The sequence below is a fragment of the Diorhabda sublineata genome, chromosome 1, assembly GCF_026230105.1.
Source record: "Diorhabda sublineata isolate icDioSubl1.1 chromosome 1, icDioSubl1.1, whole genome shotgun sequence".
In the NCBI taxonomy this organism is placed as follows: Eukaryota; Metazoa; Arthropoda; class Insecta; order Coleoptera; family Chrysomelidae; genus Diorhabda; species Diorhabda sublineata.
The window spans coordinates 16,930,064-16,944,469 of record NC_079474.1 but is presented as its reverse complement, the minus strand read 5'-3'; the positions used below and the strand labels follow the sequence as shown (position 1 = coordinate 16,944,469).

The 14,406-nt window shown below is 33.2% G+C and overlaps 1 protein-coding gene across 2 annotated transcripts; it reads left to right on the top strand.

The window, feature by feature from the left end:
• The first annotated feature begins 1,522 nt into the window (after positions 1–1,522).
• Positions 1,523–14,366, top strand: LOC130445472 (UDP-glycosyltransferase UGT5-like). 2 transcript variants are annotated; one of them, XM_056781105.1, is made up of 6 exons: positions 1,523–1,610; positions 2,064–2,762; positions 7,767–7,947; positions 9,600–10,409; positions 11,393–11,612; positions 13,640–14,366. In XM_056781105.1, the coding sequence occupies exons 2-6, from the start codon at positions 2,688–2,690 to the stop codon at positions 13,914–13,916; spliced, it is 1,563 nt and encodes a 520-aa protein (XP_056637083.1). In that variant the 5' UTR covers positions 1,523–1,610; positions 2,064–2,687; the 3' UTR covers positions 13,917–14,366. The 2 variants fall into 2 exon arrangements, with proteins under 2 accessions (XP_056637083.1, XP_056637091.1); XM_056781113.1 differs by lacking the exons at positions 1,523–1,610; positions 2,064–2,762 and adding an exon at positions 7,385–7,492 and having other exon boundaries at positions 13,640–13,944.
• Positions 14,367–14,406: the final 40 nt, after the last annotated feature.

The window sequence follows — 14,406 nt, the reverse complement described above, 5'->3', positions numbered from 1 at the left end:
TTGTTGCCAAACACAAGAAAAGCTCGCAGAATCTTTGGGTATCACTCAAGCAGCCATTTCAAAACGTTTAAAAGCAGCTGGATTTATTCAAAAGCAAGGAAATTGGGTTCAACATTAACTCAAGCCGAGAGACGTCGAAAGGAGGTTTTGCATGTCCAAAATGCTGCTGGAACGTCATTTTTACATCGGATTGTTACTGGTGATGAAAAATGGATCCATTACGACAACCACGAGCGCAAAAAATATGTGAAATCCGGCCAATTCAAAGACAAAACTGAATATCCAAGGCGCCAAGATAATGCTCCCTATTTGGTGGGATCAGAAGGGTGTGCAGTATTATGAGCTGTTAAATCCTGGTGAAATCATCAATGGAGACGCTACCGAACACAATTATTAATCCGTTTGAAGAGAGCAATAGCCGAAAAACGCCCGGTATATGCGACCAGACACGAAGCAATAATTTTCCATCATGACAACGCTCGGCCCCACGCTGCTATTCCGGAAAACAGTGTATAGAAGCTTTACTGACTACCATTTATTCCGGTCGATGCAGAACGGTTCACATCAGAGCAAGATATCAAAAATTGGCTTGATTCATTCTTGACTGCCAAGCCGGCGCATTTCTTTTGACATGGGATCCACAAATTGCCATAAAAATGGTAAAAGGTCGTAGCTTCAGACGGGCAATACTTTGAATAATATTATTGTACGTGGTTTTCTTGAATAGACGTTCAAATTTTGAAAAAAAAAACGCTAAATATAGACCCTATTGTAGTTCATGTTCAAATTGAGGCGTAGGACTTTTCACATAATGGAAACCGACGTTACTATAAGACACTCTGTATAAAATTCTGTCTATTTAGAATAGGAAAAATAAAAAGGAAGACATTAAAATAAATCGAATCGACCTTTAAGCAAAGCAATTACATGACGAAGTTATCTGATTGATATTTTTGAATGTATCAATTTATGATGTCATAATAATCATTCGCAATATATAAACAAGTAACACTTGACCTTGATGTAATACGATATTACGTAATAGTATCGAAAAATTGAGGAAATATTTTTAATAACCACATTAAAAAGTAAACAGTACTGCACCTATTTATTTTTTATTTATTATTCCTACTATTTCCGCTACGTTTCTCTCCCTGTTATTTTCCTACGAGTTTTGATCAAAAATGGAATTGATCCATACTTAATTATCCGATAGATTTGCAATTACACCATCAGCGTATCCAAAAAAGTTTACACAGGGATTTTCAAAACGTTTTTCCACGGGCGTAGCCAAGGAGAGGGTTTTAGAAGTTCAAACCCAAACGAAATAAGCAAAATATTACCTAATATACCGATAATATAAGAATTACATTTGAATATTATATCGTAACGCCTAGCGCCATCTTTTCACGAGAAGTAGACGCAGTTACTGTCGAACTAGTGGGCGTTGTGCGCTGTAACGCCATCTCTTGTCGAGTAGCCGAACTATTGTGTATTGTATGAAAACTTTGCGTTGTTTCTCGATTATTTGCCAGACATCGGTAGAAATGGTTTGGAAGTTTCTGGACGGCTGCTGGCCCCTAATTTTTCCAATGAATTTTAATTTCCATGTAAGTATATTCTTGTTGTTTAATTTACTTCAAACACACCCTCCCCCAAACTAATTCCTGGCTACGCCCGTGCATTCTTTTATCAAACTTATTTCTTTCCAATGTCAATAAAAAATGTTATAAATTATAAAAAAAAAAGTCGAAAATAAGAGATATCCAAACAATATTATGAATGTTGTTATGACTTAAGATAGCTTTATTATTAAATTCTTTTTAATTAATGAATTGAACCATAAATCAGATTTATAATATCTCCAGTCAAAATTTCAATAATCATATATTTATAATTTCCATGACGACCTCAAGAATATCTCGTATTAATCAATTTAATTTAATTTTCGTGTAAAAATTGAAACAGAAGAAAAGTTAAGGAAATATTAACTAGATAGTGCTGTATCCCTGAAACGATTAATCATTTATTGTAACTGCAAAATAATTTTTTTCATCATACAGGGTCTATTCTGAAAGTAACAGCGAACGTGCGGACGTGAGACGTTCTGCGTGCGCACGTTTGGAGGAGAGGGATATTAAGAATGCCGGAGAAATCGGCAATCAACGATACGGTTTCAAATTTTGCTTTCTGAGAAGGTAGGAAAAAAGTAGAAGATGATGACCCCTCGAGTACGCTTTTCGACCATTAAAACCAACGAAATTGTGTCGTGGGCGGTGTTGCTTTAAAGAATTCTAATTCTTTGTACTATTTTCATCAATAAATATTTTTAATGGCACTGAATAGACGGCGTTAAACGATAAGTACAGACTTATTCGATTTTTATTTAAGATCAGTTATGTCAAAACTGTTCAATTAATTCTCTAATTAATCTCTGGTCGAAATGTACTATTCAAACATCTATTTTATCTATGTATCTAAAAAGTAGAATAATTCGAAAAGTTCGGCTAGTGCGCTGATGTTTTCGCGTTATTAAAAATGGCGAAAGAGCCGTAGACGAGAAACGGTCGTGCATGGACGTAACCATCCATCAGATCCGATACAGCTTTTGTTAGCAGATGAATACTTTTCAGGTGTAACAAATATCATTGTATTTTTAAAACTGTTATAATTAACATTTGTGTACTATGTTTATGAGAAGTTTCATTGTTTTAAACGTACTTTTAATTGGATTTTGTGTCAAAGATGTCGGAAGTTACAAGGTGAGTCTTTCAGTATTATATAAAAGATCATTTGTAATAAAACTTTTCTACTTGTGAAAATCAGTTTAAAATTATATACAAACTGACTAGAAATATTAGAATTTGTATAGATCGTAGAAATTATCGACATTTTAATGTTTTAATGAAATATCAGTTAATATAGTTTTGAGAGCTTCTCTTATTACATACGGCATGTCCCATGGATGGAGGATGTTCTTTAAAGAAAAATTAGATACAAAATCAGATAAATTTAAAGTTTTTCTTGTTGAGTCAATAATAAAGTTAGCATAGTTGTATCTTGTAGCATTAATTTACATGCTTTGAACCTATAAATCATACAATTTTTTGTTTTTCTATGTTTTTATTAAACTTTTCCCATTATTCTATTTGTTAGATCATTCTAATAGTTCAAGAAGAAATTTTTCGTTGATATTCATTAAAACTCAGTTTCATTGCTAAAATATCATTTTTTTATTTTTAAAATTCGATCTACTAATTTTTCAGTACCTTATATTCACTTATTCAGGCGATGTGAATATAGTTATCTTCAATATAGCCATGGATTGATTTTAGTTTTGATTTAGAATTTTTGAAAGACTTCTCGTCAATAATTCCAAAAATCGCTAGAAAATTCCAATTATATCGCTGGTATTAATTCAAAAAGAGAGTTACATTGCTAAAATAGTGTTTTTTTGTTTCTCGATATTCGATCTACTGATTTTTCGTCATTTTTAAATCGATTGTAATATTAATCGATTATATTCACTCAATCAGGTGTTGCGAATAAGGTTAGTTTTAGTATCAGAATTGATTAATTTCACTATTAAATAGTTTAGATCAATATAGAATGTTAATAACAGTTCAGTAACATCAATAATTCCAAAAATCGCTAGAAAATTCCAAGACTTCTCTCACGTCAACATTCCAATTAAATTTCTTATACTCAAATTTTGAACTACTAATGTATCGATCATAAATCGATTGTATTTCGAGAAAACAGTGCTACTTTTAATCGAGCAGTGGCTGTAATGATACGCATAATTGATTTAAACTAGAAACTTTTTGTAAAAATTTAATTTCTTCTATTTTTGTATGAAGTTACGAGGTACGATAAAAAAGTAGATTGAAGTAATTTCAATAGCCAATTCAGTCTGTTGAGCACTACTACTACTATTCGATGAGCCCTATTGCTAAAAATTTTGAATATTGTGTCGATGTTGAATGGCACAGTTAAGAACAAGGAAGGTCATAGATTCATTGTTGGTTAATTACATCAAGCTTTTAATAAAATGATTAATTCCTTTTTCTAAAACCCTCCAATTGTTAATTTTAAGCAGGTTTAAGGGAATTTATTAATAAAAATAGATAATTAATACTGGAAAAATTTTTGAAGATTTCTTTCATATCAATAAAGATAAAAAAATATAAAGTAATAAAGATGAAAAACATTTAGAATTATTGGGAGTTTTCCGTTGATCCAGTTATTGAAATTGCGTTTTAATGATCGATTTTTGAAATTGAAAATTTGTAACGTCCGTCATCTAAAAAAAATTCTTCCATTCAGTAAGTTTTGAAAAAAAATTTTGTGCAACATACTGATTTTCTATTGTCAATATTTTTTGGGTCTCTCTAAAGAATTAGATATATACTATATACGAGAGTTGTTTTATTTACAATGGATTGTAAAGAAAAGACGTGTGAATATACAAAAAAGAGTTTATTATCAAAAGTAAGGTACAATATTTTTTCTCTACATAATCACCTTGACGATTAAGGCATGCAATACAAAATGTCAATGCCAATAATTGGGAGTGAGTTTGTCAGTTTGGCAACGCCGCCTTGTTTATGTGACTGTAACTAAACGGAAATTGAAGTCCTTCCTCTTCCCTGACTTCTATGGTAGATTCGGATTTCTTCGTGGTCGATTTTTATGTTCCGGTTGGATCGGTGTTGAAATCGCTAGTTACTGAGCTTTAGGGCGAGAAATTACAAATGAAAATATTAATCACAAAATACTTACTATTTGAACTACTACATTTTTTTTAAATTACTGACTCTCCTTGTAATATAAAAGAGTTGTTTTCGTTAATTATGATTCAAAGTAGGTGATTATATCTATAAATAACTACGTAATGCAATACATATATAATTAACGCGCTTATTGGGTTCTTAATGTTCTAAACTGGCACAAACAACAAAAGATAAATAAACCGGCATTAATTTGAGTGTCAATAAGGTCATTTAGATTAGGAACGGTAGTAGAGTTGTTATTTGAAATGTGATACTGTACGTTGTTCAGCAAAGTATCATAAATATCTCGAATAAATAATAATCTTATGAAAAACGAAGATAAAAATACGAGGTTATGTAACGCGTCCTTCGAATTAATTTTACAAATCTCAAATTATAACATGGAAATTTCCATTATTACTATAAAAAAAATCCAAACATTGATCTGATAACATATTAGTATACGAGGAAAGTGAAAAATGTTGTAAAACTTTCGTTTTTAATGATTATCGAAAGTATTTAAAAGTGAGGTTAAAGTCAATTATAAACAATAGACGAATAAATTACGAAATTAAAATCAATAATACAATTAAAATGATGGATGATATTAAGCATCAAAGTTATGCTTTATATTGTATAAATAAGAAAGTATCTAAATATCCCAATCGTTAAGTTATATACCAGGTTAAGTTTTAAAGAACCACATATACCTATTCTTATGGAAATTTCCATTATTACTACAAAAAATAATCCGAACATTGATCTGAATAACATATTAGTATACGAGAAAAGTGAAAAATGTTGTAAAACTTTCGTTTTTAATGATTATCGAAAGTATTTAAAAGTGAGGTTAAAATTAATTATAAACAATATGGACGATTAAATTAAGAAATTAAAATCAATAATACAACGATGGATGATATTAAGCATCAAAGTTATGTTTTATATTGTATAAATAAAAAGTATTTAAATATTCTGATTGTTTAAATGATATACCAGGTTAAGTTTTAAAGAACCACATATAATACCTATTCCTATGGAAATTTCCATTATTACTACAAAAAATAATCGAAACATTGATCTGATAACATTTTAGTATACGAGGAAAGTGAAAAATGTTGTATAATTCTCGTTTTAATGATTATTAAAAGCGTTTAAAAGTGAGGTTAAAGTTTATTATAAACAAAAGGCAAATAATTTACGATCGTTAAAGTGATATACCAGGGCGAGTTGTAAAGAAGCCCATATAAGACCCATTCCAATGACAAAAATAGAGAATATTAGACAATAATACGCGAGTTAAGAAAAATCCAGCTGATTATTGACATTAGATCAAATATTTAGTTTGATTTCGACTATTGCCAGTGACAGTTCGCAATGTTTTTTTTTTCAAATTTGCAATTTTGAAAATCAAGAATCTATCATTATATCATTTCAACCTGAACATTCTTGTCTATCATAATACTATAGATGGTGATTAACCTCCATGGGGCAAACTTAAATGAGCACAAAATATCTGAAAACGTCGTACTGGAATGGTCAATAAATCCCCCCGGTCAAATATAACTATAGAGGGTGTCACATTAATGATGTCGATTAATAGTAGTCTTAGAATCGAGTACTTAAACTTACTATTATAAATACCAAACAAAACTAAATTTTGTTGCGCGTGCCGAATCTCTAGGAGCTAGATAGCTCCTCGGAGATCTGGTCGCTTCGTTGTCCCGAGACAAAATCAACTTCTCTTGAATACAAATCGTCTCGCTTGGGCTCGTTTAAGTGTATTGGTTTTTCCTAAAACGTGTGCCAAGAATAGCGGACTGAATTAACTGTTAGGAGATTATAAAAGAATGGTGACTAGGATTTCTCCAAAAAAAAGGTAATTTGAAAATCGGAAGTGGAAGGATTTATGTTTTATTGAGAAAGAAGTTCGGGAAAATGCGTAACTATATTATGTATAGTCTCAGTATTAACTCAACTTTGAGCAAGGGCTTTGAGATCTCGATAAAACAATTCTTTGGACTTAGATGCAAAAAAGCAACAATTTCGCCATGGACCTGAATAATTAATAATCTGACGGTGCGAGGTCTGGCCTAAGTCCTTTTATTCAGCGTAATTTTCGCAGTATGTGGTTTAGCATTGTCCTGTTACAACTGGTTAACTAAACATGGATATTTATCTGATTAAACCTCGTACATATCCACTATATAACTCGGCATTGATAGGTCAACCATATGGGATAATTTCGAGGTACACTAAACCTTCATAATATCACATTTCAGTTCAAAACGACTTCTGATAATTGTCCTTTGTCCAACAACTGATTTTCTATATATAAATTGTTCAGATAAAATCTTCTACTGGTTTCCTTATAACCTCAATATCCCATCCAGGTGGACGACCATCTTCAAGCGTCATCATTAAATTTAGGTGAGGAATTTTCTAGTTTTTCTCACATTCGCAGTAAAAATTTTGTTTTTTTTTTGTTTCGTAACTTCTCAAGAAAAAGTATGTCGGTGCTTTGGCATCTTTCCCAAAAAAAATGTATGCCTACTCAAAGATATTGCTATTTATAAGAAATTTTGGCACAACGTTTCATCAGATATATAATCATCCACGATGCGTTCATTGTTAATACAGGGTGATTGATTAAGATAAAGTTCAGTGCTTATTTTGACATCCCCACTACGATAATATAGGATCATAATGTGATTTACGAGGTATTTAAAAAGTTTTAACCAATTTTTCCATAAAAATCGTAACAAGCTATATTTCAAAAGTAAAAAAATTCAACTCGAAAGTTTTGGTATCGTTATTCAGCATACATTTGTCCTTTTGAAAATTCTGTAACTGCCAAAATATACGTAAAAGAGTGTGTTAGATCTAGAAGAAAAAATATCTTGAAGGAAATTATGTGTTTTGGCCAGATATGCCATGAACGTAGTGTAAAGTGCAAGGAATTTAATTGAATCTTTTTCTTGTTTACTGTTACAGGTTTTGGGAATATTTCCGTTCATTTCTCCGAGCCATTTTTATATGGGAACGGAGTTGATGAAAGGTATAGCTGAACACGGTCATGACGTTACCATGTTGACTGTATTTGAAGATAAAAACTTACCAAAGAACGGTTCTTATAGACAAATTATCCTTGACAAAGCTTTAGCAGATCAACAAAGTAAGTCATGATACTATTTTGAGATTTATACAAAGATTTTTAAACATACAATTTATGGCCGACAATTCCTTCCTTGTTTTTTTTTTCTCGAACTTTTTAATGTTGCGGAATTGGTGCCCTTTTACGCCTTTTTTTCGTGAATAGAAGTCACCAGTCAGGCCTTGCATCTTTACCCAAACAGTTTTTAACATAGATGGCTGCTTATAGTGTTGGAAAAACCTTTTTTCTGTCTGCCACATAAACCTTTCTTGATGTTAACTGTTCCACAATTTGTTTTAATACTTCCAAATCAAAGGTTTGATTGACGTTGTCTTTAATTCTGGATTCTAACCATAGCACCATGACTTATCACCAGTAATGCCATTTGACAGAAAATCTGAAAATCAGTTTGAGTACTTTTGAAGCTCAATCTTCTTTCGGATTGTCATTCGGACCACGAATAACAAGCTTCGCAGCAACCATTTGCATTCCCAAATATTCTAAACAGAGCTTCAAAATAACTAGGCGTCAACAAGGTCATTCGTTCATTCTAGTTTTTCCCATGGCATCAATTTTGATGGCTGTTTTCAAAATTAAAACAGTTTCAGCAGCATCTTAACCAAGTAGAAAACAAAATTCAACAGCTGTATGTTACAGCGCTGGTAAATAAAAACATACAGAAGAGACCACGGCGTTATCCCAGACAGTACTGATCTGCTGAGCCGGGAAAAGAACGGAAAGAAATTTCTAGACAGACAACTTTTCCTGCACTTATTCAACCCCTGCTTGACTTTCTCACTTTCCTCGATGTTGGAAATCAGCCAACGCCAGCACGTTCTCATTCCCAAACTCGGCAAAGACTCTACAAGACTGAAACTTACCTCCCCGTCCTGGATAAAGTCTTTGAACGCTTGATCAAAAACAGAATATGGGAATTCCGTACTGATCACAATAAAACTACAAAATTTCCAATTCCGATTGGAAACACAACCCCATCACCAATTTTCTCGTCGTAACCATAACTCCGTCCGGTAACATTTCTATCGAGTCTAACACTTGATATATTCACATCTCACTGGTATCAAAATTGATTCTTAAATATCCACTTCTCTGACGGTCCATTTATGAGGGGACGATATCGCATTAATTGCATCAACGTTCAATTCTAAAAGCTCTTGACCCAATTCTCAGATTGGTGCTGAAAATATAGACTGACTTAAAATTCTCAGTAAAAATAAACTATCGTCTTAAACATCCCAATAACCATGAGCTAAAGACTTCTACCACGAAATCGTGATTTGTATCATCGAATAAAAAAATTCTAAAGACACTATTTTCACCCCTTGGTTCACGATTAGGCAATTCCTTTCGTCTAAACCCAAAAGATAACTTCCTTATCCTCTGCTTCAGCTTCTAGCAAAAGCCTACGAATTACTCTCAGAAAATAACATCGGTAATTCTCTCATTGTCATCAGGTGCAAACCGTTACCAAACCCCACCTCTCCAATCGTCTGTATTGCAGATTTTCTGCTGTTTTTTTGTAACCTGGTGAACCAGATCATCAGCCAAATGGCCGACGTACGTCTATTAAGCTCACCCAAAACTTTTTTTGCTACCATTATATCCGTTTTTTTCTTTTTACCTCTCGTCTCTATCTCTTTTAATTGTTTTAGCGATGCTCCAAGAAGTAACACAAATTGACGACAAAAAGATGAAGACTCCTCTAACCGCTTTGAAGATGTTCAATCGCTTCGGTTCAGTTGTATCCGAAGCGGCATTCAACGATCCAAAACTACAAAAAATTCTCAAATCGAAAGATAAATTCGATTGTGTCATCGTTCCTCAATTTACTTTCGAAGCAATCAAAGCTATAGCCGCGCATTTTAACACGCACCTCGTCGTATTTTCAATATTTCCTGCGAATACTTTCCTCAATCATTTCATCGGGAATCCGAGTTTACCTTCCATTAATACGGAGATGGTTTTGGGTTACGTGCACGAAATGAGCTTCTTACAAAGGTGTCTCAATACTTTATTCAGCGTGGCTTTTTATTTGAACCGACAATTCATTCTCTATCCCGAACAAGCGGAGCTGGTCCGCAAATACATCTCCAAAGATTTGGATTTATACAAGATACAGTACAATACGTCTTTGTTTTTGATGAACGCCCATCCTACGATTAACACCGCGACCAGCTCAGTACCTAGTATGGTGGATATAGGTGGTTTCCACATCAGACCTCCGAAGGAATTGCCGGACGATTTGAAAGAAATCTTCGATAAATCTAAACACGGCGTTATACTTTTCAGTATGGGAACAAATATGAAAAGCGCTAATTTCCCCAAACAATTGAAAGATGATTTGTTCAAGGCATTTTCTAAAAGAAAAGAGACGATCTTGTGGAAATTGGAGGAAGATATAACGGTCGGAAAACCTCCAAATGTGATTATTCGGAAACGTTTTCCTCAATCTGATATATTAGGTAAAAACGACACAAATCGATAAAATAATAGCTTTGTTCACCCTCCCCCCTCTATTTCAACGTTTCAACGATGATAATTAGACAGATGAAATTTGGAGCGTGAAAATCGGTGACGTCTCCAAGTAATTTAAACGCCAACTCGTGATTTTCATACCTATAACTAACTGTTACAATGTACCAGCTCGTGATCGTGGTTGTCATGAATATTAGACTACTCCTCGGTAACTTGGAAAAAACGTTCCAACAAGATGGTGATCCCCGTAGATGGATTGGACTACACGGTCTAATAGAATGGCCAGTTCGGTCACTATCTAACACTTTGAAATTTTTTTCTGTGGGGATACCTTAAATCTAAAGTTAATCTATAACTCCTAACAGTATTGACGTTTTAAAACAGAGAATTATTGAAGAATTTCGTACTATTTTCCCTAGCACATTTTATCAAGACAAGAGTTTAATAATTGGTTGTTTTTTTGCCAGAAAGTAACATCGCAAACCAAAAAAAAAATGTATGATCTATGATCAAGGTCCCATACAATATTATTGGTTTCATTTACCTGGGAAAGTCACCGATGCCTTGAGTGCTTTTTACGCTCCAAATATCTCTCCCTAGATTTTCATGGAGAATGGAGAGATAAAAAGTAGAAGAATTAGGTAGTTGAGGCTGGAGAGGTCAACCGGAAGGGTAAACCAAGACCAAGATGGTATGATCAAGTGGGTGAAGATGTAAGGATACTTGTTGGAGAAGTAGACATGGCTGAGGATTGAAAATTAAGGTGGCAACTTGGATTTAAGTGGCCACAGTAGTAGGTGTTCATACAAGAGAACACCCCGCACTTTCTAAGCAAGTGCCGAGTTATACAACAGGGAACAGCTATGTGTGTGTCCAAATTTTATCAGTTTAATTATCACCGTTGAAATGAAAATTGAGGAGAAAGGGGCTTTCTTCGATTGAGATAAGGGACAGATGATTTCTGTTTTAGCACATCCGAAAACTAAGCTTTTCATTACGCACGGAGGTTTTTTAAGTACCATCGAAACTATTTATCATGGAGTACCGGCCGTAGCTATACCAGTCGTCGGTGATCAGATTTTGAATAGTAGATTAATAGAATCCATGGGCATGTCGACTACTGTAAATTTCGCTAAACTTGACGAAGAAAGTATAAGTGCTGCTATCGAGGAAGTATTGAGTAATAAAAAGTGAGTACTTGTACGTTCTATACCGATAACTCGTGGACTCGCGGCTGCTAAAATCTCGCTTTATATATTAAAAACACTTTCTGGATATTTCGAATTCTCGAAATCTCTAGAATGCCGTAAACAAACAAAAATTTTCTCTATATAAATAAAAGATATACAGATCTTTGAAAAGACGTACTTAGTGTATACGCAAAGTTTTAGCTTAGATAACGTATTAGAACAGGACCGGCTTCACGAGTATTTTCTCGTTCTCATCGATAAACGTGGTTTTTATTTAATAATTGTTCCGCCACATTAATTTTAAGTTTCTTTTTGTTTTTTATTTGTAAAAAATTGGTATATTTACCATATTATTTCTAAATAATAGCTAAATGTCAAATTTTCTACACTCAAATTAATCACGAGTATTCTAACCTTATTGCTTCAAATTATCATTTTAATACAAGTTGATTTTAGCATAAATTCAAAATATTTATGGGTAAAAAATGTCGAATTTCATTTTGGGGTGGAGGAAATACAATAACACTGTATAATGTACAGGGTATAGTCGAGAAGACATGTCAAAAAATTGATACCATATTGACACCATACCAATAAAATATTGTAAAAAACGGCTTAAGACACGTGACGAATCGATGGCAAATAGACATAATAATCGTTAATTATACTGTGACAATAACGGAAACATCTAAAACCTAATTCATTGGTTAGTCAATAGATGTAGCCACCCGCTATACACGGCGTTTGCCTGTGTACCCGTCTAATTACCAGCGATTCAAGTATTTCATGTACATTTTTTTGTTAAATCCATTCATCCAATCGGAGCTACTGTCCTTGAAGAATCTTGAACTCCCAGATAACTGTCTTCCATTCTTCTGGATTATTGTAAACACGTTTTCTGGTTACCAATGATAAATGATACAAATTTGACACTGTTTATAACAACTACAATTCGCGGATAATAATGAAAACACGTTATTTCAGCGTTTTCGAAATTATAGCATCCATTTATCGATGTTCCGGATAGGGAAAATTATTACTTCCGGTTTTATTCGATTGATTTTTGAACTGGATATTTGAAATAAATGAAAGATTCCAATCCGTGAACGCCTATTTTTAGGAGATAGAGGTTTGGTTGAATGGAGAACCCACGATTTTTATTTATTTAACTTTTATTTACATTCGAATTTGGAAATGTCGGTTCGGATCCATTTTCTGTGTTTCGGTTCACTCTAGCTTCGATTAGGTTAGGTTTACTTTGATTTGGTTAGGTTTATTTTAGCTTCAATTATGTTAGGTTTACTTTAGCTTCGAATTGGTTGGGTTTACTTTAGCTTGGTTTAGGACGGCTTACTTTAGCTTAGTTTAGATTCGGTTTAATTTGAAATCGATTAGGTTAGGTTTACTTTAGCTTCGATAAGGTTAGGTTTACTTTGGCTTCGATTAGGTTAGGCTTACTATAGTTTATGTTAGGTTTTCATGATCGGCCGATAACTCTGAGTAAAGTTATTTTCTTATTTACAAATCTAATTATTGGTAAAATCGGAAAAACTAATTTTCGACAAATGGATTCGGCGACTCCAAAAACTCCAAATTATAGTGTTGTTTTTTTTTATGCACCGGGTAACTACGAAGTTTATTTAGTATAATTTATATTCTGACATTTTCACTTAGTTGAATTTCATATGTCAAAAATATTCAATTTTACCCTCGGTAATCAAAACGTATAACCCCCCATTAGTTCTGCTTCTTCCGTATCTTTTTTAAGTTTAATTAGGGAAAGAGGCTAAATTGGAATTTTTGGAAACGTTGTTAATATTCATACTCAACACACTGTTTACTTTTAGCACCACATCAATATTCATAATTACACTATTACAAAATAAAGCGTTTATTCAGTCTCTGAAGATGATAATTTGGTTATCGAAACGTGCGTCAGACAGTGTAATATGAGTAGTGGTGTAGACAGTGTGTTCATTAAGGTAACAGGTTAATATCTTTCCATTTTTTATTTATTTTTGTAACAGATATGCAGAAAACGCGAAGTTTCGTCGAGAATTGTACCACGATAGACCGAAGACACCTTTAGAAGAAGCAGTTTATTGGATAGAATACGTTATTCGACACAAAGGAGCCCATCATCTTAGAGTTAATTATTTGAATCTTTATTGGTTCCAGTTTTATATGTTGGATGTATATGCTTTCTATTTTGCCGTTATTTTCTCTATTTATTATATTATAAAGTTGTTGATAAAAAAATTGTTCTCGAAAAAAAAGACGGTCGGTAGCAAAAAGGAGGATTAAGACTGTATTCGATTTATGTGAATAATTACAGTTATTTTTTTTTACCAATTCGTTTTATTTACCTAAATCACTTTGTAACTTCAATGAAGTTACTTCATAAACCTATGGATGTCAAAATATTACTAACTCACCGAGTGGTTGTTGATATGTTCTTTTTGATATTACCGATATCAAAATGTTGTCAGTTGTTCACGGTAGAAATCCTGAACGTGTCCGGTCGTCAAATTCACACGCAGTTTGAAATTGTGCGTTCGCGGTGTGAAATTGATAATCGCGCACGCATTCGCCTTCGCTTTTCCCCACCACTTAGCAGCCGTTTGTCTCTTTGGGGTTTCTAGGGAATACCCATAGAGTTTAACGCTTTTGGTATCGTAGTTTTCGGTTTCTGGTTGGATTATTTATGTTAATGTGTCTTGATGTATAGTTTTTAATAAAGAAAATAATGTTCAACCGTTGTTTTTTTTTGCTTTCTTATAAGACTCCGAACCTC

Coding starts and splice junctions, on each gene's coding strand:
- LOC130445472 (XM_056781105.1), top strand. CDS start 2,688: ATGTTTATGAGAAGTTTCATTGTTTTAAACGTACTTTTAATTGGATTT. Junction 2,763..7,766: donor AAGATGTCGGAAGTTACAAG/GTGAGTCTTTCA, acceptor TTACTGTTACAG/GTTTTGGGAATATTTCCGTT. Junction 11,613..13,639: donor GAAGTATTGAGTAATAAAAA/GTGAGTACTTGT, acceptor TTTTTGTAACAG/ATATGCAGAAAACGCGAAGT.